The sequence below is a fragment of the Natator depressus genome, chromosome 8, assembly GCF_965152275.1.
Source record: "Natator depressus isolate rNatDep1 chromosome 8, rNatDep2.hap1, whole genome shotgun sequence".
NCBI classification, from domain to species: Eukaryota; Metazoa; Chordata; order Testudines; family Cheloniidae; genus Natator; species Natator depressus.
In genome coordinates, this window is record NC_134241.1 from 49051841 (window position 1) to 49079374 (window position 27534).

A 27534-nucleotide genomic window follows, 5' to 3' on the forward strand; every position below is an offset into this window, starting at 1 on the left:
TACTGTAGCTCTATCTGGAGAGAAATTGACAAGACTAGGACTTCTGGGTTTAGTGAGGGGAAGACTAAAATGATACATGCTAGAGTTATGTAAGGTAAAGAATGGCACAGAGAAGGGAAATCAGGTACTCCCTTTGACCCATTCTCATAATATAAGCAACGGGCTACTTTGATGAAACTTAAAAGCAAAATGGAAATACTGATTCACACAATGCATAATTATGCTAAAGAGCTCACTGCCATGGGACCCAAAAACTTGGTAAATTCAAAATAGGATGAGATTTTTATATGGGTAATGAAACCATTTATGGTTCTAGAAGAATAAAAGTGAAATAAATAGATGTGTTATAAACTCTCATGCTTCAAGGCATAAACCAGCCACTAACTGAAGGGTCCGGAGAAGAAATATTCTGCTGGGAAGGTTTTTCCAAAATTGTCCACTGCAGGGTTTCTTGCACAGTCGGTACTGGGCACTATTGGAGGCAGGATATTGGATGAGATGGCCTGTGTGTGATCCAGTTTGGCATTGCTGGATTACTGGCAGGGATTGTCTAGCGGTGTTGGTGTTCAGGATCATACCATGGCATTTCCATACCTGGCCCCAGTCCTTAGATGTAGATGATTAGGGGGACATGTGCCCCTGCTACTACTATTTCAGGATGCTATACACAAATTTCACCAGAGGGCAAAGTACATGGTTATGAAAGCCCCACCCCACCTAACCCACCAGCAGGCACTGTATGAAACGCTGGAGAAGCACTGACTGAAAAGAGTGTGCTGTCCCCTTCTCCAACTCAGCCTCTTCCAGCAGGAGGGAATATAGCAAATGCTGGAGGAGTGCTAGCTGGGAGGTAGCTAGTCCTGGTCTATTCCTGCAGGGAAGCGTCTGATGTCAGTAGTCCCAGCCTTTCCCAGCAGGAATTCTTGTAAAGTGCTAGCGTGGTGGCTGGGAGGATGCTGTACTGTTTGTGTGAAAGGGTTAAATGTCAACAGGGACAATCTGGCCCTTCACTTTTTAACTTCTCTAAATACCAAGTTCTCTCTTCATTTATGGGAGAGGCCCAGAGCACAAGGCAATATACCCAGATCACATCTTCACCCAGTTCTCCTGCAGATGAGCGGGGGAGGGGAAAGTCCTGAGCAGAACAGGAGAGCCCTGGGTTAACCTGGCAGAAAGGGAGTTTGGTTCTGGTGTCATCTTCCATCTGGAAGCTCTCGGCCATGAAAGGTGGGGCTGCCACTGCCTTGTACGGCTGATTTCACTACCCGCAATGTCTGTGGTTAGCGCAAGAATAAAAACAAGTGGTGTGAAAAGGCATTTCTTTTGGTCAGTTTTGAATTTTCCATCTTTTCCTTTCATTGAATGTCCCTGTGCTCTTGGGTTAGGAGACACGGAGAACAGAAGGTAGCTCCCTTTTCTGGCCCATTTATTATTTTATAGAGTTTCGTGACATCCTCTCTTATTTGTTTCTTTGCCAAGGTAAACAGTCCCCGTCTTTTCCATTTCTGTTCACATGGGAGTTTTTCCATGTCCTTGATCATCCTTCTTCGCTGACCCCCCTTTAGTTCTGCAATATCCTTTTAGAGATGGGCTGGCCAGAATGGCACATAGTATCCAGATGAGGCCACACCATTGATTTTATATAAAAGACTTTATAATATGCTTTGTATTATTCACTAGGCATTCCTCATGCCTCCTAACATCTTGTGTGCTTTTTTGACCACAGCTGCACATTGAACTCAGGTCTTCATTGAGCTGTCTACAGGGACACCCAATCCCCTTTTCTGAGCTGATACAGTAATTTAGAACTCTGTCAGGAGTATGAATAGTTTAATTTCCCCCCCTCTAATCTGCTTTCTGAATCTTTACTGTCCTACCTGACATAGTTTAAGGTGTGAACAAGGCTCCGCCATCCCTGTCTATCACGCTGTTTGCCAGAATGGCTACCTTGTTGTGTTTCTAGAACTCAGGTTTTTTACAAGGTTGTTGGTCAATCACTGAACCTGCAACCTGGAGTACTTTTCAGCTGGTCCCTTCCCTTCAACCTGTCTAGCTTGGGTGGCCCTTCCAGGAATTAAAACTGCCCGTTGTATAGCTCCCAGGTCCCTTGGTGCACACACGCCTTCCCACCACATCAAAGCGCAGTCTCCAGGGAAGGGCCAATCTGAACTACTTTGCATTTATCGATGCTGAAATTCATCTGCCATCATGTTTCCCATTCATCTAACCAGTTGATGTCTCTTTCGTTCCTCACAGTTCTCTCTGGCCCTGATCAACCTAAATTGTCATCTGCAAATTTTGCTTCCTCTCAACTCCCCCACCCACTGCAGATCAGGAATAAATACATTAAACACCATGGGACAAAGTATGGAACTTTGAGACACCCTCCGTTAACCTTTTTCCATGATGAAAATCAGCCATTCATTCCTACTCTTTGTTTCCTGTCTTTTAGCCAGGTTTGGGTCCATGAGAATGTTTAGCCTCTCGCACAGGAGGTTGTGAGCTTCTTTCGTAGCCTCTTGTGCAGAACCAAAGGCCTTTTGGAAGTCTTAAATTAATTATGCCAACCAGCTCTGCTTTACCCACTGCTTTACTGACATGTTCAGAGCAGGTGCACAGTGACTGTGTGCCACAGGCTAGATCCCACTGCCGACGAACTCAGTGGCCGTGCTGATGTTGACTCTAACAGCAGCATGTGCCATGTGGAGTAGAAATAACTTTGTAGGCTCCAGCATGGCATGAGTCATGGTGGGGGAGAGTATTTCTGAGGGAATACTCCTCCTGTTTCTGTATATGCCACAGAGGAGACAGGTGACATCATCTTGTGGTGTTCCAGCTTAATTTAGCTCCTCTGCACTCCATACCAATCTCATTAGGGCCCAGTTCCTTCCCTTTATATGGGACTGTCAAGGATCCCACTTCTTGTTCGGTCACGAGGTCTGGGGGTGCATTATAGACGTGGGAAAACCATCCGGGAGAGAAAACAAAAGCCACTTGGACCCTTAGGTGAAGAAGCTCAATGTTCTGGTGGCAGTTCCCAGGGAGGTAACTAGCCCATAACACTTTAAAGACCCTGCCCTGAAATCCACCTCTCCGGCTGCTCATGTCTTGCAGCTCCGACCCCCATCATCTCCTGAGAGCAACCACTGCCTCTGGGAATGTGGACACTGCACAGCTGAGCAGCAGACCTCTTCTCCCCTGTGGGAGGGAAGGGGGGGCTGTGCATTGGTGGGAGGAGGAGGGCCCTCTGGGAGAAGCTAAGTTCTTTCTCTCCTTTGCGGCTGATGCTGCAAGCCGTTTCTGCATGGCTGGGCTCTTTTCAAGGGGAACTAGAAAGCCAAAATAAATTATCAACACCCTTCCTCTCCATAGACAGTTGTTTTCAGGACTGTCAACTTCTCCCTCCCTTCTCTTTGCTAGGAGGACTAAAAGAGTGAGTTCACCTGAGGAGTGGTTAACCTGAGCTGCAGGCCCCTCTTGTCAAGGACATGTTTAGTAATAAATGGACTAAAACAGCTCAGGCTGTGTCCCATGTGTCATCATTGTTCAGGCCCCCTTTGGAGATGTGGTTTTGAGACAAACTAAACTAAACACTTCGTAGCTGGGCAGGAAGTGAAGGGTGAGGCCCTGTACACCAGAAATGCAGCAGCTGCAGCATCCGTACGTTTCAACCACATGCTACTTGCCGGCTCAGGGCACTTTGTCTTCAACTGCAAAGGACTTTTTACTGGTCCAGCAGGCTTTGAAGGGAAAGGAGATTGGCTTTGATTGAGATGTGGTGAGGTCTTGCCTAGAAGGACAGCCTGACCGCTGATTGTGCGGCATGTGCTGTGTGGGCACTGGGAAGGGGAGTGTGTTTATCAGTTATTTTCTCTACCCAAGTGTGGGGCTAGATCTCTTAGGCATTAGGCAGAGAGTAGAGACTTTCACCTTCAGTCACTGTTCCCACCTAGGCCGTGGGACATCTGCGTGGCCAATGTGAAATTATGCTGGAAGTGCCCCACCTTGATTGTCATGCACATTGTGGGGAGAGTGGTCAGTTTGGATGAGCTATTGCCAGCAGGAGAGTGAGTTTGTGTGTGTGTGGGGGGGGGTGTGTGTGAGAAAACCTGGATTTGTGCTGGAAATGGCCCACCTTGATTATCATGCACATTGTAGGGAGAGTGGTCACTTTGGATAAGCTATTACCAGCAGGAGAGTGAGTTTGTGTGTGTGGTTTTTGGAGGGGGGTGAGGGGGTGAGAGAACCTGGATTTGTGCAGGAAATGGCCCACCTTGATTATCATACACATTGTGAAGGGAGTGGTCACTTTGGATGGGCTATTACCAGCAGGAGAGTGAGTTTGTGTGGGAGGGGGCGGAGGGTGAGAAAACCTGGATTTGTGCTGGAAATGGCCCAACTTGATGATCACTTTAGATAAGCTATTACCAGCAGGAGAGTGGGGTGGGAGGAGGTATTGTTTCATGGTCTCTGTGTATATAATGTCTTCTGCAGTTTCCACAGTATGCATCCGATGAAGTGAGCTGTAGCTCACGAAAGCTCATGTTCAAATAAATTGGTTAGTCTTTAAGGTGCCACAAGTACTCCTTTTCTTTTTGCGAATACAGACTAACACGGCTGTTACTCTGAAATGTGAAATTACTGTTTATCAGAGCTGAGTGAGATTTGTTTTTTCCATTGGACATGTTCTGAAATGTTCAACATTTTTCATTCCAAAGTGGGGCAAAAACTTGAAATTTTTCACAGAATGGAAATTCTGAAACGTTTCCATGGGGAAGTATCAGAACATTTCATTTCAGCATCTCTGATAGAAACCAAACATTTTGACATTCCCCAAACTGAAATGTTTCTGGTTTATTCAACTGACCCAACACACAGAATTTTGTGTCAGTTCAATGCTAAACTGCATTTTCCCATTGCGACACATTGCCTTATGGGAGTTGTCATTCAGGAGTCTGATGCCCCTCCCCCACATTTTCTCCTATGAGCCCTGGCCAGACTACATCTTCCATAATGCACCATGCAGCTGAGTCGTCTGGATATCCACATTGCATTATGGGAGATGTAGTCCTCCAGGGAGATCAGCTCAGGAGAGAATGGGGGCTTGAATTACAACTCCCATCCAGCAGTTAGCCGATAGAGAAATGCATTTTAATATTTTGTTGAACTGATTCAAAACAAAACATTTAGGATCAGTTAAAAAAACACCCCCAAAATATTCCCATGTGGATCAAACTGACCTGAAATGAAATACTTAATTTCAATTTACTCTGACAGAAAATCAAGTTTTCAGCAAAATAAAAAATTTGATTTTGTGGAAATGGCATTTTCTGCCGGGAAATCATTCCAATGGAAAATTTCTGTCCAGTTTTTCTATTCATATGTCACCCAGGCATGGCACTTTACGTGTAAGTAAATAACACAAGGTGCTGCCCCTTTAAATCAGCAATCAAATTAGACGTAGCAACATAAGAAGGGAAGATGAATGAAAGCTGGGGCTGGGGGGAAGGACAGGGGCGCTGCCTGTAGAAGGGTGTTATAGTTTGTATAGTGTGCTAAGTGCATCTTGAGATGCTATGCTTGGTTACTTTCATACTGTACCTGGTGAGTTCATCCCTGCTTAGTCTGTAATTTATGTTTTAAGTTATTTATATAGTAGTTCTGAAGGGGCAAAGGTGGGGCAGAGCTCTATTGGGTTGCGCTGGCTGGAAATGAGTGATTACCTTTTTATTATTTGTTTTGGGCCCCAGTCATGGAACTGGACCCCATTTGTAGCAACCTGCATGGGACTTGGAGGGTGGAGCACAGGCTGCAGGGGGAAGAATTTGGAGGTGGCACTGGGAAGTCAGTCTTTGTGCATGTGGCTGGAATGCCAGCTCCAGCTGGAGCACCTGTGTTAACAGTTCACTTAATAAAGAGCCAGCTAAGTTGTAATGAAACATGGAGTCCTCATGGTTATTCAGCACTTGGTACATGAAACACCATTGTGTTAGGCGCTGTAAAAACAAAGATCTCTGCCCCAAAGAGCTACCAATCTAAGAATAAGACAAGAGACAATGGCTGGATAAAAACAGACAGACGGGAAAGGCAAGGAAACAATGAGACAATATTGTGATTGAGTTGATATTGTCATTGTTGGTCTCAGTCCAGTTCCATCATCTCCTTATATAGGTCAAACCTGGGGTGTACTGTGGGGAGAACCTTGCACAGGTTCTGCCTGGGCTGGACCTGTGCATATGAGTAACGTGTTTACTGGAGGAGGGCAGTAGCATGAGGAGGAGGAGAAGGGAAGGGGGTGCAGCAGCATGGGGTATGAGGCAGTGGCATGGGGAGAGGTTGAAAGGGCAGTGCAACACTAGGTGGGGGAAGAGTGACAATGTGGAACAGCAGGAGTGGGCAGGGAGGGTGAAGGGGGCGGACTTCCAGCCTGGGAGGGTGGTGGAGGGGAGCATGGGAAGAAAGAAAGCTGTGCAGTGGGGACTTGAGGGTGCAAGCGCCTATGCATTGCTTGCTGTCGGGGACCAGCTAGGAGGCAGGAAAGTCCCGACCTCAGTGACAGACTTTAACTGAGTCTCCAGAGGTGGCTGATTTAACTGTCAGTGTTAAAGCCAAGGGGAGCAAAGCTAAAAGCAGAGGGAGAGGACCCATGCCTTGGCTTGAAGGCTGCAGCTCCCCCAGGGCTTCCCTGCTGGCTCCCTTCTGGCTGGTGATGCATGGACTCTCCCGAAAGGGGAATCTGAGGTAGGAAGCTGTAGAGGAGAGGGGAGAACAGATGGTGAGACACCCAGCCAGAAAGCTCAGTGGAGAAAGATCTCAGGGACAAGAGAATGACCCTCTGAGCTCCTTCCTCCCTCCTGGCTGTGGCGTATTGAAAACTGTGTTTAAAATGATAAACTATCACTTAAATTCTCAGGAGTTCCTGCTCCTGCTTGCAGGCTATGGCGCTCTGTAGGATATATTCAGTCTGGGTCTTTCAGCAGTCAGTCTGCAAAGAGCCAGCCTATGGCAAACTGGGGTGAATTGTGTGTCTGCCTTAGGGAGCAGCCTGTTTTGTGTCTCTGTGCTTTTAGTTCTTGTGTGTTAAGATCCTGGATTTTAAGAAATAAAATAGTGTTACATTGCAGCCTTCCCAAAAGGAGTATTCTATGTTTTAATCTAACTCCTCTGTTTGCTTGCCATGAAGATATCACACATGGTATGGGGTGGTGGTGAGACAGGGCCTGATGGGTAAGGATGGAAAGAAGAATGGAGGGAGGAAGGCAAGAGCAGAGATGTAGATGGGGCTTATTTACAGGGAAAACTGAAAAACAAAGGGGAGAAGAGGCAGTCAGAAAGGAAGGGAACAACCTGGAGAGACACAGGGAAAGGAAGAAGAGAGAACTTGGGAGAGACAGCAAGGGAAGCTTGATGCTACAGTACTGCACTCCCTTGGCTGTCCGGTCTCTGTACAAGGTGGCATGGCTGCATAGGACGAAGGCTATTGTGAGAGTTGGCTTTAGAAAAGAGACTCCCCTAGAAGCCCGGTATCCTTTGTGTAAGGAGACAGGAGATCATGCTCTCGGGTTGAATGGTGGGGCTGGTTATAAGGGGCTGACACAAAGAGTGCTGGGAAGACACTGCTTTAATTGCTGTCAAGGATAGTAGCACTGGCTGCTCTTGTGGGACCTCCAGGCCTGGTGGCCCTGGGGCACATCTGCAGATATTGTAATAGAATGTGACTTCACCTGTCAAGCTTCAGTGAAATACAGCTCCTTGGGGCAGGGCTAGTGTTCCTGGTGTGTCTGTACGGTGCCTAGCACAACACTGCCCCAGCGTGCCGGGGAACATTAGGAGCAGTTTCACTTTTTTGCACAGTATTTTATGAGCTCTCCTGAAGTCTCCCAAAGTTCAGGGAATCTTGGGGCGTACTCCAGACACCTCCGGGGAGGCCCCAGACCTTCAGCTTTTGTTGCTGTTTTTGCATTGGTGTGGATTCTCCTTCCCAGCTGAGGCTAAATACTGGTGCTGCAAGGAAGAGGCAAGAGGAGCACCAGGTATGTACCCAGTGAGCCCAGCCAGGTGCCAGCCATGGTGGTGGGAAAAGTGCCTCGATCCAGGCACAGAAGGTGGTTTGGGAGCTAGGCTTCCAGGGAGCTAGGCTTCCAGGGAGCTGCCAGGCCAGGACTTGGGGTGTTGAGGTGGGGAGGCAGGAACCCCAGAATCCCATGACAGCAGCAGCTGGGGGACTGGTAGACGCCTGTGAGTGATGTTTCTTTTCTTGTCCCCAGTCTCATCGGCACAGCGTATTGTGTCGCCATCAGACGATACACTGCCACGTTACCCCAGGCTTGGGAGCTACCAGCAATAGGGAGTGCCCCATCCTCGGATGATCAGTTTGGGGGGAGGATTGTGTGTGCACTCCTTGCCACAGAGGGCTGTGTGGGGCTGTGCACACCTGCCCATACGCTGCCTAACATTCCTAGATCATTTACAAAGCAGTATCAAGCTGCTGTGGCTGTTTAATAGGCCAGGTACTGTCCTCCTCTCGCAGAAATCTCTTCATGGCAACCATGGGATTTCACCTGTGGTGCTGATTTTTTAAACAAACAAACAAACAGCCTTGCGGGGAGTCTGTTCCCTTTGCAAGTTGGTTCAGAAGAGCTGCCCTGTTCCTTCCCTGCCCTGGAGAATGGTAACAGCTGTCTGATTTTTAGCCAGCACTCAGCTGCGTTCAAGTTGGTGCGCTCTGACACGCACCGCAATGGAGCTTTGTATGTGTGCGCTCTCTCTTGGATTCCTTGATATTTCCCCTTCCGTTGCCCCTATGCCAGCTTTGCATTTGGTTGGTAGCTGCTCAGACCTGGGTGCCCCCACCTTGTGAGGCACAGCATGGGCAGTGGTGCAGACTGGGATGGGGGCCTGTGCTAGCTGAGGATGCCCCTTTGGTTTGGGAGTTGGCCTCAGAGGGCCCGACGTGGTGATTCATGCTGCACAGTCTACAGGAACAAAGTCTGGCGCTGAGCAGTGCCAAGGGCTTCACACGTGGCCGGGGGGTGGGGGTAGGGGAGAATTGGGCACACTTTGAAACAAAACACATCTGTGTAAACAAGGTGGGGTAGGGGGAGGGAGTTAAAGGCACAGAATGAGATGGTGAGGGGGAGGCAAATGAAGGAAGAAAGAAAGAGTAAGTTAGACAGAGGATGCCAGAGAGTGGGGACAAAAAAGCAGAGAGAAGAAAAAGCAGGGAGAGAAAGGGGAAGCTGCATCCAGTGCCGGCTGAGCAGACCAGGAGTGAGTGCAATTCTTTCTAGAGAACACTGGAGGGAGTTTAGGAATCAGGAGAAGACTGGACATTCAATTGGTGGAGCTGTTTCATTTTGTTAAATACAGCATCCATTTGGCTCCTACTCACTGCCTGCTTGATCCAGCTGCCATTCATCTGGGGCAGAGAGGGAGCGACTTAGGGCTGGTCTGCACAGAAGTTGTACTGACTGTACTAAAAAGGGTTTTTCAATTGATTGATTGAGCTAAATCACTGCAAGTCCCTTGCGTGGATGCTTCTTAAATGGGTTTGGGCGGCTAAGGTCAATTTGGTAACAAGCCAGTCTAGATAGATTGGAGCTGCGTGCGCGTGTGCGCAGAGATGGGGCCTCAGAAAGAGTGTCTCCTGGGAAACAGAAGGAGTAATTGTCAGAAAGAGAGGTGAATCAAGGATAGTGAGAGAAGGCACAACAGAAAATCTCTTTGCCAGACCCAGAGGATAGGGTAAAGGGGGAGAGATCAGGAGCTCGGGTTAGGGTTGAATGGAAAGGAGTTGTCAGTCTCTGTCCTCGCAGTTCTCCTCATTCACTGACCAGACACACAAATTGCTCCTTTGGAATCTTTTATTAACGTAATAGAAAATGCATTTAAAAAAAGGAACTATACATAGGCTAAGAGCAGTCAGGACTAAAAATACTAGTTAAGAATGGCCAACAAGCGTTGGGAGGGCAGTTAAGTTTTCTCTCCCCGCTTCAGTTGTGTAGATTTAGTTCAGTTCATCTGGGGGAGCTTTCTGCCTCCTTTCTTCCTTTTTTAAATAATAAACACAATTCCAGAGTAATGTATGTACAAAGGGGGTGGGGGCCGGGTTTTTTTTGTTTGTTCGTTTGTTTTTTGCCACCCCCCTGAAAAAGTGCCAGCGGCCGAAGTCTGGAGGGTTCAGAGTTTGTCTCCCCAGGTGGAGCGTGAGGAGGGTCTGTTCCTGTGGATTCTCACTGAAAGATGCTGGCTCCCTGCACTTTCCCTGCCCCCTCCCCTTTCTTTGAAACAGCAGTGCCATAGCCATATTCCATAGCACGGTGTAGCAGATTATGTGGAGTTAAAGGGTATCAAAATTCCGTTAAGCGCTTATCTAGTTCCTAGGCAGGACAAGAAGTAAGCACTGTCAGGCAGGCCCATAATAAACTGGGGGAAATGTTTATTACAGTACCGACCCATGGCATCTGCCTTATTTGTAGGAACATAGAGATCATGCTGGGCAGCTGGGGGAATTTCCCGGGGTGCTGCCTTCAGCTGGGAAAGGAGACCATCCTGGTGTGTGGAATGTGATCCTCTCTCTCTGGCAGAGAATCAATGCCTCTGAGCAAATTTCCTAGGGGGACCGGGGAAGGGGATCTGAACAGATGAGCACTTTTTTGGCAGTGTCCGGAGTCGGTTACTAACATATTGCACTACACTTAGGCCGGTGAACTTGTTTGCTTGTATTAATATGCGTATATATGTATATCTTCATGTATAGTGTAAATACACGCCCAGGAAAATGTATTATGCAGTGAGGCCAATAGACCTGCCCCCATCCTCCTGCTGCTGTCCCATGCACCTTTAGTGCACTAGAAAATTGTCAGGAGGGAGGGGGTGAAGACTGAACCAAACCTTGACTTTACCTGACCTATAGGAAGGAAGGATGAGGCAAGAGGGGAAGGACAAGAGCGCCCACTGGGATTTAATAAATTGCACTTCTCCTGTCTCCCCACAAGGGCCACTCATACTCTGTGCTTTGCTCACCTGAGCTAGTTGTATTTCTCTAGCCTCAGGGGCTATATAACTGGTTTGTTGGCATTGTTGTTTTCTGGCTGGTATTTGTCACTGCTAATTGTTCCATGACAGGGTGAGAGGAAGTGAACCTGAGATGCCAAAGGAAATGACAAAAACATTCCTTCCTCGTGTGTCTCCACGTGTAGCTCGAGAAGGTGGCCTCACCCTTCGGTGAGCTCAGTTGCAGTTTCTGCTCCTTGATATTTTAATTCCCAGTTGTCTGGACCTGATGCACACCTTAGCAACCAGTGTTTCAGTCCTGGTACTGCTATTGTGAAGACATGACATCTGAGCCATCAATAGGGAACCAAGGACTGATAGATGTCACCCATTTGGCTATGTGCATTGAGGGGTATCTTGACCTCTGACCTGTACAGTATGTTCCACAGGCTGCCCTGTAGTGTGGCATTTACCCACACAGGGCTGTGGACACCTTCAGAAGAAAAGACCTCTTTAGACATGGACTTCCCAGATTGGTGAAGGTCGGATTTATCACATAAATACCTGGTGATACAAAGCCAGTACAAACCAGACCTGCTAGGCCATGCCCTCAGCTGTTGTTACACTGCCTAGTTCCAGAGAAGTTGGAGATGTGCCAGTTTCCAGTAGGTAAGAATCTGGCTCCTTGTGTGACCTTCAGCAAGTCACTTCAGCCGCCTCATCCCCCACCCACCCCTTGTCTCCTGGGACTCAGTTCTCTCTGCTCTGAATTGGGGACAAATAATGCTAGAGGGGGAAGGCAAGGCTTAGTTCATTTATGTTTGTGATGTGATCTGAGACCCTCAGGGTATTGCTGTTATAAACTGGCACAAAGGCAAACGTTTCTTGAAACTCCTTGGGTAGCAATTAACTCTGACAAACTATCAGAGCTCATCCTATGAATATTTTCTTGCCTGCGGGAGAGGACTGGGCCTCGTTTTATCACCGGATTCCTCACGTTTATGTGCTTTTAGCAAAGCCAGGAAAGGCAGCTCTCCCTTCACTAGCTCCTGATTTTTTCAGGCACTTCTTAAACCACTGCAGAATGAATAACAGAGTGAGGGTGGGTGAACTGGCTGAGATGAAATAGGAATGGAGCTGAGCTTTCCCTTAAAGCTGACCCAAACCCAAACAGAACCTTTGTAAGAAAAAGTCCCCTCACAGCCCCATGTGTTTAATATTCAGGCCTCTCTGCAACTGCAGAAGCAGAAATGCTGAAATACCCCCAGGCAAGTTCTTGAACCGTTGGGGCCCCGATCATGGTTGTGGCCTTTAGGCATGATGCACATAGGAATAATATCATTTCTGTCCTGGTTAGGAGCAGGATGCCCCAAGACAGCCTGTTCTCAAGAGATTCCCAGCTTGATTTTTGCTGGCTTGTGGTTTGGGGAAACATCTGGCCTTCAAAGCACTCTTAGCCAAACCTAACCCAGTCCTTACGGAGGTTCATCCGCTACCAGAAAAGGTACAGCTGCTAAGCTCTACTTCCACTTCTTCAGTCACTAAAGCAGCCAGAGCAAAGGAAAACAAGTCTATCCCCTCAGAAAGCCTCTCCGCTCTCCCTCATATCCTTGGTAGCACTACTGAACAGGGCTCATTGTCTAAGGGCTGCCAGGTACTTTGTTGTAAGTACAGGCATCTCTTCCACGATGAGAGAGTTCAGTGAGAGTTTAGCCTTCTTCTCAAGGGCAGGAGGGACTCTAGTGCCCTGGCTTAAAGGAACGTGTTATACAAAGAACATTCCCTCCCTATCTTACTTATAGCACCTCGGGAAAGAATATTAAAATCCTGCCACGCAAGGGACTTGTGCTCCCATTCGAGTCAATAGCCATAGGGCATGCTCAGCCCTTTCCAGGGCAAACCCCAAATTCCCTTCTCACTACTGATGCTGAGAGTTTTCCTTTTTGCACATCACTCAGTCTGGACCATTACTTCAAATTCATTTCAAATCAAATCCTGAGTCTGATCTTGCAAGCCCTGTGCGTGGAACACCTCCTCTTGACTTCATGGAGGCCTCTGGCTCTCTGTGAGTTAAAGGCTTGAGCCAGAGCTCACTGAATCATAGAATCATAGAATATCAGGGTTGGAAGGGACCCCAGAAGGTCATCTAGTCCAACCCCCTGCTCGAAGCAGGACCAATTCCCAGTTAAATCATCCCAGCCAGGGCTTTGTCAAGCCTGACCTTAAAAACCTCTAAGGAAGGAGATTCTACCACCTCCCTAGGTAACGCATTCCAGTGTTTCACCACCCTCTTAGTGAAAAAGTTTTTCCTAATATCCAATCTAAACCTCCCCCATTGCAACTTGAGACCATTACTCCTCGTTCTGTCATCTGCTACCATTGAGAACAGTCTAGAGCCATCCTCTTTGGAACCCCCTTTCAGGTAGTTGAAAGCAGCTATCAAATCCCCCCTCATTCTTCTCTTCTGCAGACTAAACAATCCCAGCTCCCTCAGCCTCTCTTCATAAGTCATGTGCTCTAGACCCCTAATCATTTTTGTTGCCCTTCGCTGGACTCTCTCCAATTTATCCACATCCTTCTTGTAGTGTGGGGCCCAAAACTGGACACAGTACTCCAGATGAGGCCTCACCAGTGTCGAATAGAGGGGAACGATCACATCCCTCGATCTGCTCGCTATGCCCCTACTTATACATCCCAAAATGCCATTGGCCTTCTTGGCAACAAGGGCACACTGTTGACTCATATCCAGCTTCTCGTCCACTGTCACCCCTAGGTCCTTTTCCGCAGAACTGTTGCCTAGCCATTCGGTCCCTAGTCTGTAGCGGTGCATTGGATTCTTCCATCCTAAGTGCAGGACCCTGCACTTATCCTTATTGAACCTCATCAGATTTCTTTTGGCCCAATCCTCCAATTTGTCTAGGTCCTTCTGTATCCTATCCCTCCCCTCCAGCGTATCTACCACTCCTCCCAGTTTAGTATCATCTGCAAATTTGCTGAGAGTGCAATCCACACCATCCTCCAGATCATTTATGAAGATATTGAACAAAACCGGCCCCAGGACCGACCCCTGGGGCACTCCACTTGACACCGGCTGCCAACTAGACATGGAGCCATTGATCACTACCCGTTGAGCCCGACAATCTAGCCAGCTTTCTACCCACCTTATAGTGCATTCATCTAGCCCATACTTCCTTAACTTGCTGACAAGAATACTGTGGGAGACCGTGTCAAAAGCTTTGCTAAAGTCAAGAAACAATACATCCACTGCTTTCCCTTCATCCACAGAACCAGTAATCTCATCATAAAAGGCGATTAGATTAGTCAGGCATGACCTTCCCTTGGTGAATCCATGCTGACTGTTCCTGATCACTTTCCTCTCAGTGAGTCTTTTTGAAGTCAGTTGAAATCAGTGAGTCTTTTTGTTGCCTTCGGTGGGGGGGAACCAGGCCTAGAGAGAGGTCCAGCCTAGAGCTCAGTGATCTCCTCAGGACGAGAGCTGGATAAATAGGGAGACAATAAGCCATGACCATCTCAGCAACTTCTGTATAGAATTTACCTTCAGTTGAGTTTGCTTCCTCTTGTATTAGTTTCTTATGAATGCTTGTAGGAGCCAAGTTTGTTTCATGTGCATTTTCAAGCCAAGATTAGTTCAGTTACGAAGCAGAACTAATTGGGTGAGAAAACCACATTTGTTTTGGCCAGAGAAGTAGTTTATATAAAGGGTCATCCAGTAAGGGAGCAAGAAAAGAGGCCATGTTTAATCGGGTGGCCAATCCCATAGCACCAGTGCCAAACACAATTTGCACATAACCACTAGCTGAACCTTTAATTGCAGCCTGTTCACGGGCAAGTCTTCATGGAGGAAAATGGCCAGATTTTGCCAGATATTCATTGTTGATTGGTTGCCTTGGTGTTCCCAGGATACCCCCAAGGCACCAGAAATGTAACATTATAGGCACCTCTCCTTTGAGGGGTCTAATAGTCTCAGAGACTGAGGGTGATGGGGGGCGGGGGCAGCAGCAGTGGTCCTGAGGGAAGGTGGTCTCTGATTAGCATGAAGGCCAGCGCTGGGAATCTACACAGGTAGACAGCATGTAGAGTGGCTGAGATGGTGAAGAAGAGGAAGGAAGAAGCAAAGATTCCTCAGCAACTTACTCCAGGTGGAAGCTCTTGCTGAACCTCTCGGCTACAAGGGAAGTGGGAGGATGGAGAGAAGGGAATTTCCACCAAGCGCCAGAGAAATAAAACCAGGTTCAACTCAAGAGTAGGCAAGAGGTAGTTTGAAAAACTTTAGCTTGTGCCATGTATGGATAAAATGAGGCACAATCCCTACTCAAGGGGCTCAGTGCTCAGCCTGCCCTGGCTACCCCTTACTGCCCATTCCTTTTCATGTCAGTGTTGATTGCCAAAACCTCGTGCCATGATGCAGCATTGGTAACCTCATGTTAAGTCTTTGGTATAACTTGTCGTGGGATACGCTAGGGTCAGAAGATAGACTGCAAATTGCCCTTCATCCTGCAGTGTGTTCTGCTGGTCAGATAATGGAGTCCTATTGTTAGGACCCTCCCATCCCAGCTAGGAGGCAGCTGTGGAGGGGTGTGTAGTGGGGAAGTATATTGAGAGAATAATGATCCTTTCCTGGAGAAATGATACCTACAGTAACACTAGGCTGAAAGAAAGATCAATCTGAGTTCCTGTGAAGGGATGGGGATAAGGTCGGCTGTGGTTGTGATTTAGAATAGTGGGTTTTTTTGGTTGTTTTCTTTCCCTCTGCTGGATCACTAGTGCTGAGCAGCAGCATTTCCAGCGAGGTTTCTTGCTTCCACCTGAATGGACAATGGAGACAATGAAAGCCCAATCAAACCAAGTGACTTGTCCAACTTGAAGTCACCCCGAGAGCCACTGCCTCAGGTGGGTATTGAAGCCAGGGCACTCTCAGTTGCTGCACTTAGTTCTAACTGTTAAACTACCCGGCCTTGTCATTTCTTGTTTGTGGCTGCCAGTGGGTGGGGGCAGTTTTCATACAAATAATTGCTAGGGATTTCCCTAAACTTCCATCAGCCCTAACTGCTGCTTCTCGTTTGCTTTTGGAATTCCAAAGTGATACGCTAAGGACAGAAGAGATTTTTCTACCTCTCATGAGAGTCTCATCCCATCCTACTCCCCCTGCCCAGGTCTAGTTCTTCACTGAGGCCTTCTTGTTCCTTCTTGATCTCCCTAGACCACCTCCGGTTCATGGTGATTTACTCAGGGCCTTGTACAAAGCCCACTAAAATCCACAGGAGACTGTGCTGGCTTCAGTGGGCTGTGTATCCATCTCTACATCCAACACATGTGCAGAACTACCCCTAGCTGAGCACCACCCTCTCACCCATTCATGTGCTCAATGGGCAGGAAACCCCCTGGGTTCAGGACTGAAAGCAAGGCTTAGTGCCCTTATAATGCTGGGCCATACCAATGCCACATCACTGGAAGAGGCAACTGAGTGTCTGAAGGATGGGGAAGATGCAGCACCGTTCCATCAGACTAGACTAGCAACAGACGGGGTCTTTCCCCTTGACCTTACAGCCAGGGCGTTGAGGGTTGTACCTAATCCTGAACCCAGGGTTATTTAGGTTTTTATGTCCCAATGCATGGCACGGGGGAGGACTAATTTCCTGATTAGTCTCCTGTCGCTCCACAGGACATGGGCTGGATGGGAGTTAGTCACACTCCTTGAATCTATTAAAGAGACTCTGTCCTGAATTCTCTGTTCCACTCAGGCCCCTTTACATGCTCTCTGAAAGTGGCTGTAAACTGCAATTTAGTGCAAAGTGGCCTTGGTGTAAACGAGACTCAGGCCCACTATCAAATAGCAATAGTCCCTGGTAACCTTTCCTCTACAGTACGGTGAACTCACACAAAACTGCCTTGTGCTAGTGCATGGGACACAGCAGGAGAAAGCGCCTGGTCTGTTCTCATTGGCCAAACTGATTAAAGTGCAAAACATAAGCAGCATCAACGTTAAGGAGTAAATTCAGTGTTTGAAAATCACTTTTAATAATTAAAGGTGTTGTTAGTAACAACAGGCAGGGATGGGATAGAGTTTTAAAATACCAGGTTTTAACCAGGGCGGTGTCTCTTTATAAGGAGGGAAAACATGATGTTTGGAACATATATGGGGTCTTTCGTCCAAGGATCTGAAAGTGCTTTACAAATGTCAATGAATTAAGCCTCGCGACAACACTGTGAGGGAGGGAAGAGTTCTGTTCCCCGTGGTGGTGGAAACAGCTCACAGAGTCGGTGTGACTCACCCAGATCACAGAGGAGGCCGGTGGGAAGAGAATCTACATTGAGGTCTTTTGCCTCAACCACCCAAACCATCCTTCCTCCATAACCCCAGGGAACACAAACAGGATGACTAGATGTCACAGCACACGGCTGCAATTTACAGTCTCTGCAAGCTTCAGGATGAACTGCGGCCACTTGCCAGTTCTTCTGCTCGCTGCTCTTCCTCCAATACTCTTTGGTTTAGGACCAATAACGACTACGAGACACAACATTACTGTACGTAAAATTAATAGTGAAAGGGGAGCCTAAATGGACTTACTTCAGAATGACATTAAAGATTCCTAGAAGCTGTTTTGTCTGATTCCTTCTCTCCTCTCCTCTCCCCTGAGCTAGGCCTTAGAAGAATAACAGCAAAAACCCACCAAAGGGTTTATGATGAAGTCAACATGCAGAGTAGATGGGTCACCATTGTACCCCAGAAAACACTAGAGCAGCTCCCATCTACAGGCAGATGCTGTGCACCATCCATTCTGTTACTACCCATGCACCTACCATAAATAGGAGGCGACCTTGGGCATGTTAGAAGCATGGTGATGGTGGGGTTCATAAGTAGGCAGTGATCGCTCTAAAGGAAAGGAGAGATGGATACAATGCAGACAAGCATCTCACGCTCCTTGTGAGATCTATGACTTGCAGTAACCCAGTATACAATGGCAAGCATGAAATTCACTTCTCTCCACTGTGTATGTGTGCGCGCATGTAGTGTGCTACTGGGGATAAGGGACACTGTGTGTTCTTGGTCAAAGGGAGGGGGACAGCTGCATCATCTTGACTAACAGAGGGATTGGGCATTATGTTGGGGAGGAGAGAGGGGAGCAGGCTCTCCTTGGCTGGTATGACAAGGAGGAGGTGGAGTGTCTGTCCCTGGGATGAAGGGGCATCAGACTTGTTGCCTCTGACTATGATCAAATGACAGGGCACTATTGTGGTCCCTCTTGCCCAGGTGCGGCTGGTGCTACGTGCCGCCTCAGCTGCAGGCCCTAGTCCAACAGCTCAGCCAAAAAGCAAGCCTGCCCCCACCGTGTGGCCGGGCCAGCCTCCATCGCCGTCCCTGGCTGAAAGGACCTGCAGCGTGAAGGAGGACCTGCTGTAGCAGAGATGGTGGTGAAGGGAGCACCTTCAACAAAAACATGTCCTACGGGGTTCATCTGGGATTTATAAGTCTTTTAAAAAAATACTAAAAATCCATCTCTCCCTCTCTTTCCACATTGTGGGCAGGGGGAGCGGGCACTTGGCATTTCACAGGGAAGGTGTTGAGGTCCTTCCCTTTCCAAAGCCTACCAGCCGCTCAGTCAGCCCTTCCAGGACTCCTATGGACCAGGTTGCTAGCTCAGAGTGGAAGTATTTCTTTTCCCTTTTCATATTATAAAATACAAACGAATGACAGAAAAGGTCGGGTGGCTGGGGTGGGGAGGGGCAGGATTCCTGCTGGCTCACAGCTGTAGGGACCGTCGTTTCCTTCCCGAGACATTACGGTGGTTGTAGGGTCGCATCTTCATTTCCACAAAGGGTATGGAGAACTCGTGGCCTTTCCAGTGGAACCAGTTAATCCCCTGTGGGCAGGAAGGTGAGGAAGGCACAGGGCAAAAACAACAAAACAGGTGGAGGGGGGAAAAAGAAGGAAACATGTTTGAACTTGGAAGTTAAGTGGGAAGAAAGAAAAGAGTCTGTTTAATGAAGCGGCTTCGGTTATTACTCTGGGCAAGAAATGTGTAGGTTTCTCTCTCTGGCTTGTTATCCCCCTGCTGCTTTCACAAATGTGCTAACTCGTTAGTTTTCCTGCATCTCCCACTCATAAGGCAAGAGACATTGCTTTAAAGTTTCCCTCTTGAAACCAGATGGAAACTGCCCAGTGTAATGAAAGGGAAGGGTCAGGGAAAGGCACCTCAGGGCTCCTGGTTATGAGAAGCGCCATCTCTGTGTTGTGTGGTTCCGCGCTTACCTGACTGTGCCGGGACTCGCCGTACTTGCCGTTGAGGTTGGTCCGGTGGCAGTTCTTATACCACCAGGCACCTTTGTATGACATGGCGCAGTTTGTAACAGCAACGTCATTGTCTCTGTCCTTGGTGGAGAACGGACGTCCCTGGTGGTAGGTGAGTGAATCTCCTGTAGAAAGAGAGACGCTGTGAGGACACGCTCAGGGGTGTGTCTGTGGTGTGTAAGCACGACTCCCATGTCAGGCCTGGCTAGTCTCTCTACAGCGAGTAAATTATAATAATGCAATAACATTGTTCATTCTGCTAATCTATAGCTCCCCGGCTCAAAGAGTTGAAGACTGGCAGAATGCTACGGGAATAAGATTAGTTTGAGTTTCTAACACCTGACCTCATGGATCCTAGATCTTTCTGCTGACACTCTGGGGTAGAGATGGACCTGAACAAAACCTAGATCCTTGGATCTGAACCCCTCTGGGCTTTGGAGATGGTGAAAACCTGCAACCAGGTCCAGTTCTCAATTTCATGGCTTTAGAAGAGGCTAAAGCAAATTCCTGGATCCAAACAGCCCAGAACTGGAAATCTAGATGTAGATGTGAGGCAAGGGCCCATAACTGCTTTGATGAAGGGTTTCTGTTTCCTCCCATTGGCCAAAGAGATCGTTTTCTCCCTCTAAACATTGGTCCCTTCAAATTGTGGTCTGACTGGCTCAAAAAATAAAGGGTAATGAATATGGTAATTAGAGATAAGCCTGAGTTTGCAAAGTTTGGGGCTTTTCAAATCCGGGGAGGTGGTTTGTAGGCAGGTGTTGGCTGCAGAGTTTGGATCCTGATGTGAACTTTCCTACAGTTGGGAGATTTTCTGATCTAGGGTCTTTGGGTTGGGCCCATCTTCTGCTTCACTTCTGTCATGCTTCTGTGTTTCCAAAATAACCCTAAATGCATGATGGGTAATAAGAAGCGAATAAACTCTTTGTGATGCCCCAAGAGAATACCAAAGAGACCAGAAAATATTAATTATGCATAGTTCTGAAAAAAGAACACAGAGCTGTGCGTGCGTGTACACACACACATGTGGGAAAACCCAAGGGAAATGTACTGTCTGGGAAACCTTTACTCCTCTTTCTGGGGACAAAAAGGGGGTTCCCCTCTGTGCCATTATTAATAAGGGTTTGAAGCACAAAGGGACTTGTTGCATTATAATTCAGCCAGTTGGGGATAGGAGAGGAGTGTCAGACTCCTAGATATGATACAAACGTAGGCCAGGATCCTCAAAAGTATTGAAGTGCCTAACTCCCCTTGATTTCAATGGGAATTAGGTGCCTCAATACTAGATGTCTTACAGGCACGGACAGTTCTGCATCTTACATATGGTGGAGGTTTTCTTGCTAGCCCCAGGAAGAAAGTGGTTGCCTTGTACCTGGAGTCTGGGCATTTATGGTCATTAGACATTTTTATCCAAGCTAGTATAGCTGTATCCTGACTCCCCCCTCCATCTTGAACTTGGGGCTGCAGGGTTCCCACTCATCTAGCACCTCCTTGCTCGCACCCAGTAGTTTGCTACTCACTGACTGAGTGGAGAAAGCATGAAACCTGAAGTGACATCAGGGAGCCCTGATTGGAGGAACACCGGAAGCTCTGATTGGTCAAGGCATGCTATATAAACCCAAAGAGAGGCACAGGAAATGGTTTGCACAAGTAGGCCCTAGGTAGCAGCTGCTTGGACACCTTGCCCAGTGCTTCGACTGCTGATCTGCTTGCTTCCTGGTGACCTGAGTCGTGCCTGACCCTGTCTGGATTGGTGTGTCTGGCTCCTGCCTGATTCCCGGTAACCCAAACATGATCTTCTGCTAACCACTAGACCCGGCTTCCTAAGTCTGTCCCTGACAAGCTGCGGCTAATCTTGTTATTCATTGAAATGTCTAGTCTTAGTTGTGGAAGTGAGTTCTCCCCCACCCAAGGTATCTCAATGTTAGAACATTGCCATGCCAACATTGCGATGTGGGAAGCTTGGCAGTTCTCTCTCATCCAAGAACAGCGGCTGGGCTAACGTTCTAGCAAAAGCAGCAAATGTTTGGCACATATATCATGGTACTACATGGAAGACTTCAGCTTTTCAGTTGATATGGAAGCGTGACATTAATGGGCTGATCCGCTATTATTGTAGTACGAGGCACCAGCTCTCATTATTGATCCGATTAGATGAACAGCAATGGGTGTTGTATAGTACTGCTCATCCCCCATGGAAAATTCCATATGCTGATTAAACACGTGCCTCCTAGTGATTACCATACTGATTTATCTGATTACTCACAAGGAAGCAGAGACAACTAAGGGCGTCTATTTGGATGGGCCAGAGTGGTAGCAGCATCCAGGAAGGGAATTAATCCTTTGGGTGCTGGGATTTCCTTACACTGCTCAAGCTTATGCACTGCAGGTGTTTCAGACCCACCAGTCCAGAAAGCTTCCTACTGCACTTAGGTGCTTGTTAGTGATCGTGTATACCGGAAGTGCCGTTGTAGTCTCCTATCCGGAGCTTGTACAAACTCCTGGCGTCACCAAGGGAGAACTTGTCGTAATAGGCGTAAGTTGTCTCTTGGCCATCTCGCATGTCTATTCGTAGCTCGTAGCGTCCCTGTGATGTGATCTTGTGAATGTTGTCCAGCCCTGCAGAGAAAAGCAGAGGGTTCAGGTGAGATCTGGTACCTGATGGCAACTCTGGGAGGAAAGTGGAAGGAGATGCAGGGCTCAGTGAAAATGCACGGCAAGCAAAAGAAGAGCCACACTGCCTCAGTTCATGTCTCTGCCCTTAGTGACTGAATGTCGACTTTACACTTACGCATGGAACAAGACACAGTCATGTACTTATTAGAGATGGGATCCAGCCATTGAAATCAGGTCTGGTCCCAGATTTCTAGCATCACTAAGTCTGGAGTTTTGGGGTTTAACTCGTTGTAGTAGGAATCATTTGCAAAATCCGAATCTGGCTTCTGATGCCAAACACCTTACATTTGTAGGGTGTTTGCAGCTTAGGCCCACCTCCAGTGTGTACATGCACTAGTCCTGTCCCTGTGTGACAGCATTCCAGTCTGAAGCAATGCTAAATCATCAATATCCATTTTTTAAATTTCCTCAGGTGAATATTCTCACTCATTATGGTCAGGGATGAGCAATGCCAGTTACAGCCATCAATTGAGGGTATTAGTTGTATATGCACCACTCACACAGAGCTTTGCCAATGCCTCGCCCACTCATTCCTCAATTTCCACCATTCTAGGCCTGGGCCTCTTCTAAGAAGAAATTACCAATCATGTTAAATTGCAGAGTGTATTTATAATGCAGACAAAAGCTTTCCAGGGAATTGGACAGAATGGCCATGCTCATTTCCTTGTGTGACTTGAGGAGATTTAAAACCAGGTCTCTATGAGTGAAAGGCCAGTGAAAAAGCCTACTGTGCCACCTAACAAATCAGGAACTGCTGCACCTTTGTGGTCTCCTTTTATGTCACATTTCCTCCACATGACACATCGCTAATGATATGAGCGCAGACAGAAAAACGCGGAAACACCATGGTGAAGAAAAGCACATCAGTAGGGGGGAGATGGACAGATAACCTCTCTAATGATATGCAGACACAGAGAGATGGAAATTAAGCTTGCAGAGATAAGTGTCCAATTGAAAGTTGCAAAGCATCCACTGATCACAGCGTGGCTGACAGTGTCAGTGAGAGACAAAGAGGTGAGGGCATTACCCAGCCAAAACTCATCCTCTAGGTTTCCAAAGCCAACGCGGTAATCCATCCACTTTCGAAAGAAATCCGTCAGCCCATTCTGCCGTCTCTGGAACACCTACAAAGGGAGAAGGAATGAAAGCCACATGAAAGAATTTTTGCTCTATGCAGAAACAATGATAGATCATAGCCAAATGGGCTTCGTTATATGTGAAATTAAAAGATAGTGCTTTGCCTTTCTATACCACCCTTCAAGTGAGGAGCTCAGAGCTTGAGAGGTTAATGTATTAATGCTCACTAGAGTCCTGGAAGTTAGACATGTATGGCAACAGTCAATTTACAGATGGATAAACTGAAGTTAAGTGATGTCCACAACAACTCAGCTGCAGAGCTGGGAACAGAATCAAAAAATCCTGATGTCAAGTCCCCTGCTCTAACCAATGGACAACACTGCCCACTTTTCAGCATGTGATTTTGTTTTTAACTAGTTATTTCTGTGAGCCCTTCAGCATGAAATCAGATGTGAGGCTTTGAAGTAGAGTGAAAAAGCAGGTAAAAGCTTTGGTGAATGAATCCACACCAGCCGTGTTAGGAATTTATACTTTGATTTAGGAGGTCCTTTTCTGACTGCACATATACTAGCATTTGTTTGTAATAATGTGTGAAAGAGAAAGTGTGACAACACAGTCCAATTGGAACAGCAAAGTGTTCTCTAGTTCTGGTGCCAGTCCACCCGAGTCAGGCTGGTTTATGTGATTCAGCTAAGTAGCATTTACCTCTAAAAGCACTGTACAAAGTCACTCTAGCTGATGGCTGACACCACCATATGGTGAGCCCCGTGAGTGCAAATCATTTACTTTGAAAGCTAGTATCCATTTAATTTCATGTGTAGGACAATAGATCGGTTTCAGCTTCAAGCTATGCTTTACTTCAAAAAAGAGCTGCAAACATTTCAAATCAATCAAAGGGAATTTCTCCAAGTGCAGCTGCTATTAACATCAGGACCCATTCCTTAAGACATGGCAAATGAAGTAGACTTTAATTAAGCCTCTTTTGGTGCATTGCTTTGCTGTCTTTCATAGCTGTGTTGGCCAGAGCTGTGCTTTACTTCAATTTATTATGGGCATACAGTGTTTCTCTGTTGTGGCTTATAGCCACACATCCAAGGGTCGTGGTTTCATCTGAACTACAAAACTAAGCAGTATCAGGCTGGGTTTGTTCTTGGATGGGAGATTTGAAGGATAATCCCCACTGCTTCAGGCAGTAGTGCTGGTTATTCAGGAAACATCACTGTTTCCATTGTACCAGTGCCCGAGCATAGAGTTGGAGTCACCATGCTTGGAGGAGTAATGACATGAACATCCTATGGCATATTTTGGACTCATTGGGGTTTTTTAGCCTTATCCTTGCACAGGGGATGGTGCAGGGCTGCAGTGCCCGGCAGTAGGACACATTGTGTCTCAAAGACAAGCCGGGCACTGAGAAGGAATGTGGCTGCTGCTGTGCCTTGCATTGCTGACCCGTGCCACTGCTGATACATGTGGGAACTTGGGCACCGCTTTTCCCTGCCTTCTGTGGGGTAGCTTGTGTCCCAGTAGCTGTTAGCAGGGAGCTGTCCCTGCAGTCAGAAGAGCACGGGGACTTTGATTATAGCCAGAGTGAAAGGAGTAGGAAGGGTTCTTGCACCTTTGCCCCCTTTGCACAACCACTCAGAGGCCAGCTGCAATCTAACCCTGAGATAGAGTAGTGATGTTAAACCTGGTGTCCCACCCAAATTACATTCTACCTAGCTGGTTCGTTCCTTCACTTTGATAAGGATAAATTTTCCTTCCTCCCTGTAACTGTTGCCATGTGCTGCCAAACAGCTGCTGCATTCCCCCCCAGAGGTGTCTACTTGGCCTCTGTGAATGATGTGGCCCTGTATGGTGTCTAAAGCATTGTGGGGGATCCTCTGGAATAGAAGGATGGTGCTGGGAAATGGAAAACCATTAGTAGAGTTGTGCAAATAACTGATGTTCCCGTTTACTGTCCAAACTGCAAAAATAGGGGGAAAAATGGTGGTTGTTTTTTTTACCCTTTCAAATTTTTTTTAATGAAACTGAAATAAAATTCAAATGAAAATCATTTTGAATTTTAAAAAAATCTAAACCTTTTGAATTTGGGGTGAATTCCCCACCCCACAAAACATTTTGCCAAATCCAACAAAAATTCACACGTTTCAGTCAACCCGAAACTGCAGTTTTGAATGGGAAAAAAAGTTTTTTGTCCTAAAAATGAGCCCCAGCTCTAATTGTTCTGATGATGAGTTCTACATGGAGGCTTACAATCCATCCTCCCCCATCCGTGGTCATGTCGCAGTACACCTGCACTCGCTGGCTGAGGTCCCCATTGATGGAGATGGTGTAGAGTCCACTCATGGTGTCGCCATTCATCAAATGCTGGGCACAGTCCTGAGGATTAGCGAACACGCGGCCTCCTGTGAAATTAGAGAGGCAAAGCTTCAAAGAGGGCACAGCACCTCCCTACACATGTCACATGATATATACCGTATGATACAACATCGTACAAGGCTTACTGCAATCCAGGAAGGACATGCTTTGACTTCCGAGGTCATGAATCAGCTTGATAAATCATGGTAACTCCATCAAGTGCATAAGCTATCTCTTGGCTTACTTCACATGTCATAATTAACTCAGTGGTGGTGACCCCTTTAACACAGCAAGCCTCTCCCCTTATAAATTAAAAACACTTTTTTATATTTAACACTATTATAAATGCTGGAGGTGAAGCAGAGTTTGGGATGGAGGCTGACAGCTCACAAACCCCCTTTAATAACCTCGTGACCCCCTGTTTGAGAACCCCTGGATTAACTCATCATATGCCACAAGGTATAATGGCATGACACTCAGTAATTCTACTGGGTACAATGGATGACCGTGTGACATCTTGTGATAGTTTTCCATGGATCTTGTTAAATTAATTGTCCCCAATATACACAGATATTTTGGGAAATACCAATGTTCTTTCCTCATCAATACTGGTTGTACAAATATGTAACCAGACTGATTTCAATGGAGTACTACATCCAAGTAAGTGTCAGGACAATTCAGTTCATGCAGTGCTCATCTTTGTTAGAAAATTTAGCAGGGTGTACCTATGACCCGGCAGACATGGTGTTGAACACAACCGGTCCATGTCTGAACACAACTGGTCCATGTCTATGCAGACTGTAAAGTCATGGTCATCGTTCTGGTAGGTAGCATGATTCTTCATGGACGTGTTCTAGCTTGATGCAATTTTCAAATGAAGACATGCTCACAGTGAGGGGCCTGAGGTAATGGTTTACCAGTTGTATATGATCTCAACAGGTCTGCAGTATCAGAAACCTGCATCTGAGTCTTAGCTCACAAAAGTTTAATACTAGCTTAGCACTAGCGTAGGAGTTGTACTGATTTACACTTTTGTACATGAGAGGGGGAATTTACTCTGTCCAGTGGAGTTTTTTGTGATCTAGAGTAACTGTGAGAAGAACAAGGCCCAGTGGCCACAGCTGTGATCATCCTCAGTGAAAAATATTAATTATAGTGGACCAGATTTCACTCAAGTCCAGATTCTGTTTTCATTCCATGCCAATGAAAACAGGCCAAGGGACCCTTCATGCCAAGGGTAAATAAGGAGCAACTTCCCTGAAGTCACTGGACTTACACTGGTTTACACTAGTGTATGTGTGAAGAGAATCTGGACCATGGCACAAATGGGCACAAACTTGTGGGGAAATCTTTTGTTCAGTTTCAACGATGGCTTAAATGGCAGTGTCAGTTACCCAGGAAATGGATGTAATTCACTGGGTGTGCAATGCCTGTGTAAGTTTAACATTGAAGGGGGTGTGATTAAAAAGTGAGAAGAAACTTACAAATGCTGGTTTTGTTGTTGGCTTTTCTATTCAGTCCCCCCACCCGTTCTTGGGGCGTGAATAGTCAAGTGATTTCATTTTGGTCAAAAGGCAAAGAGCCCCTATTTTACAGTCTCTGAGCTTTTTAACACATCCAGTGAGAGACTTGTCATGTATAGTACTAAACACACAATGAAACCTGCTTCAAAGACAAACATGTTGGAGTTCCCGGTGCTTTGGGAAGACCACATTTCTTAATTTATATTCAGATCTTTAAAATCAAAGCTGACTTTGAAAGAAATTTCAAAGTACAAATTATAAATAGTGTATCAATTTTTTTTCCCTTTGTACCATTTGTATACAATTCCCCCAGAACCTTGTGCAAATATGAAAGACAAACGGAACACACAGCTATTAATATGCCAGGAAGAATGAAAGAGCCCTGTTATGTGTGAACACAAGAAGCAAAACATCTTAAATAAAGGTGTTTGTTTTTTTTTTAAACAAACCAACAAAAACAACCTATTGTTCTCCTGGAAAGTGCCCAGATATGTTGCTAGAGTAAATGTAATGCGATACCCTGGCCTTTAAACAAGGGAATGGTGGAAGCAACTACAGTCTACCATTGTTTCATTGTTCATCCCCAGATGCTTC

General features: G+C 46.8%; 1 protein-coding gene across 7 annotated transcripts in view; it reads right to left on the bottom strand.

Annotated features, from left to right (window-relative positions):
• Positions 1 to 14137: 14137 nt before the first annotated feature.
• TNR (tenascin R) overlaps positions 14138 to 27534 on the bottom strand; it is a 284069-nt gene continuing 270672 nt past the window's right edge. For all 7 annotated transcript variants that reach the window (XM_074960992.1, XM_074960990.1, XM_074960991.1 and 4 more), the window contains 5 exons: positions 25313 to 25464; positions 23010 to 23106; positions 21764 to 21925; positions 19268 to 19431; positions 14138 to 18878 (listed from right to left, as the gene is read on the bottom strand). In XM_074960992.1, coding sequence (XP_074817093.1) covers positions 18759 to 18878; positions 19268 to 19431; positions 21764 to 21925; positions 23010 to 23106; positions 25313 to 25464 — 695 coding nt within the window. In that variant the 3' untranslated portion in view covers positions 14138 to 18758. The remainder of the gene's footprint in view (positions 18879 to 19267; positions 19432 to 21763; positions 21926 to 23009; positions 23107 to 25312; positions 25465 to 27534) is intronic.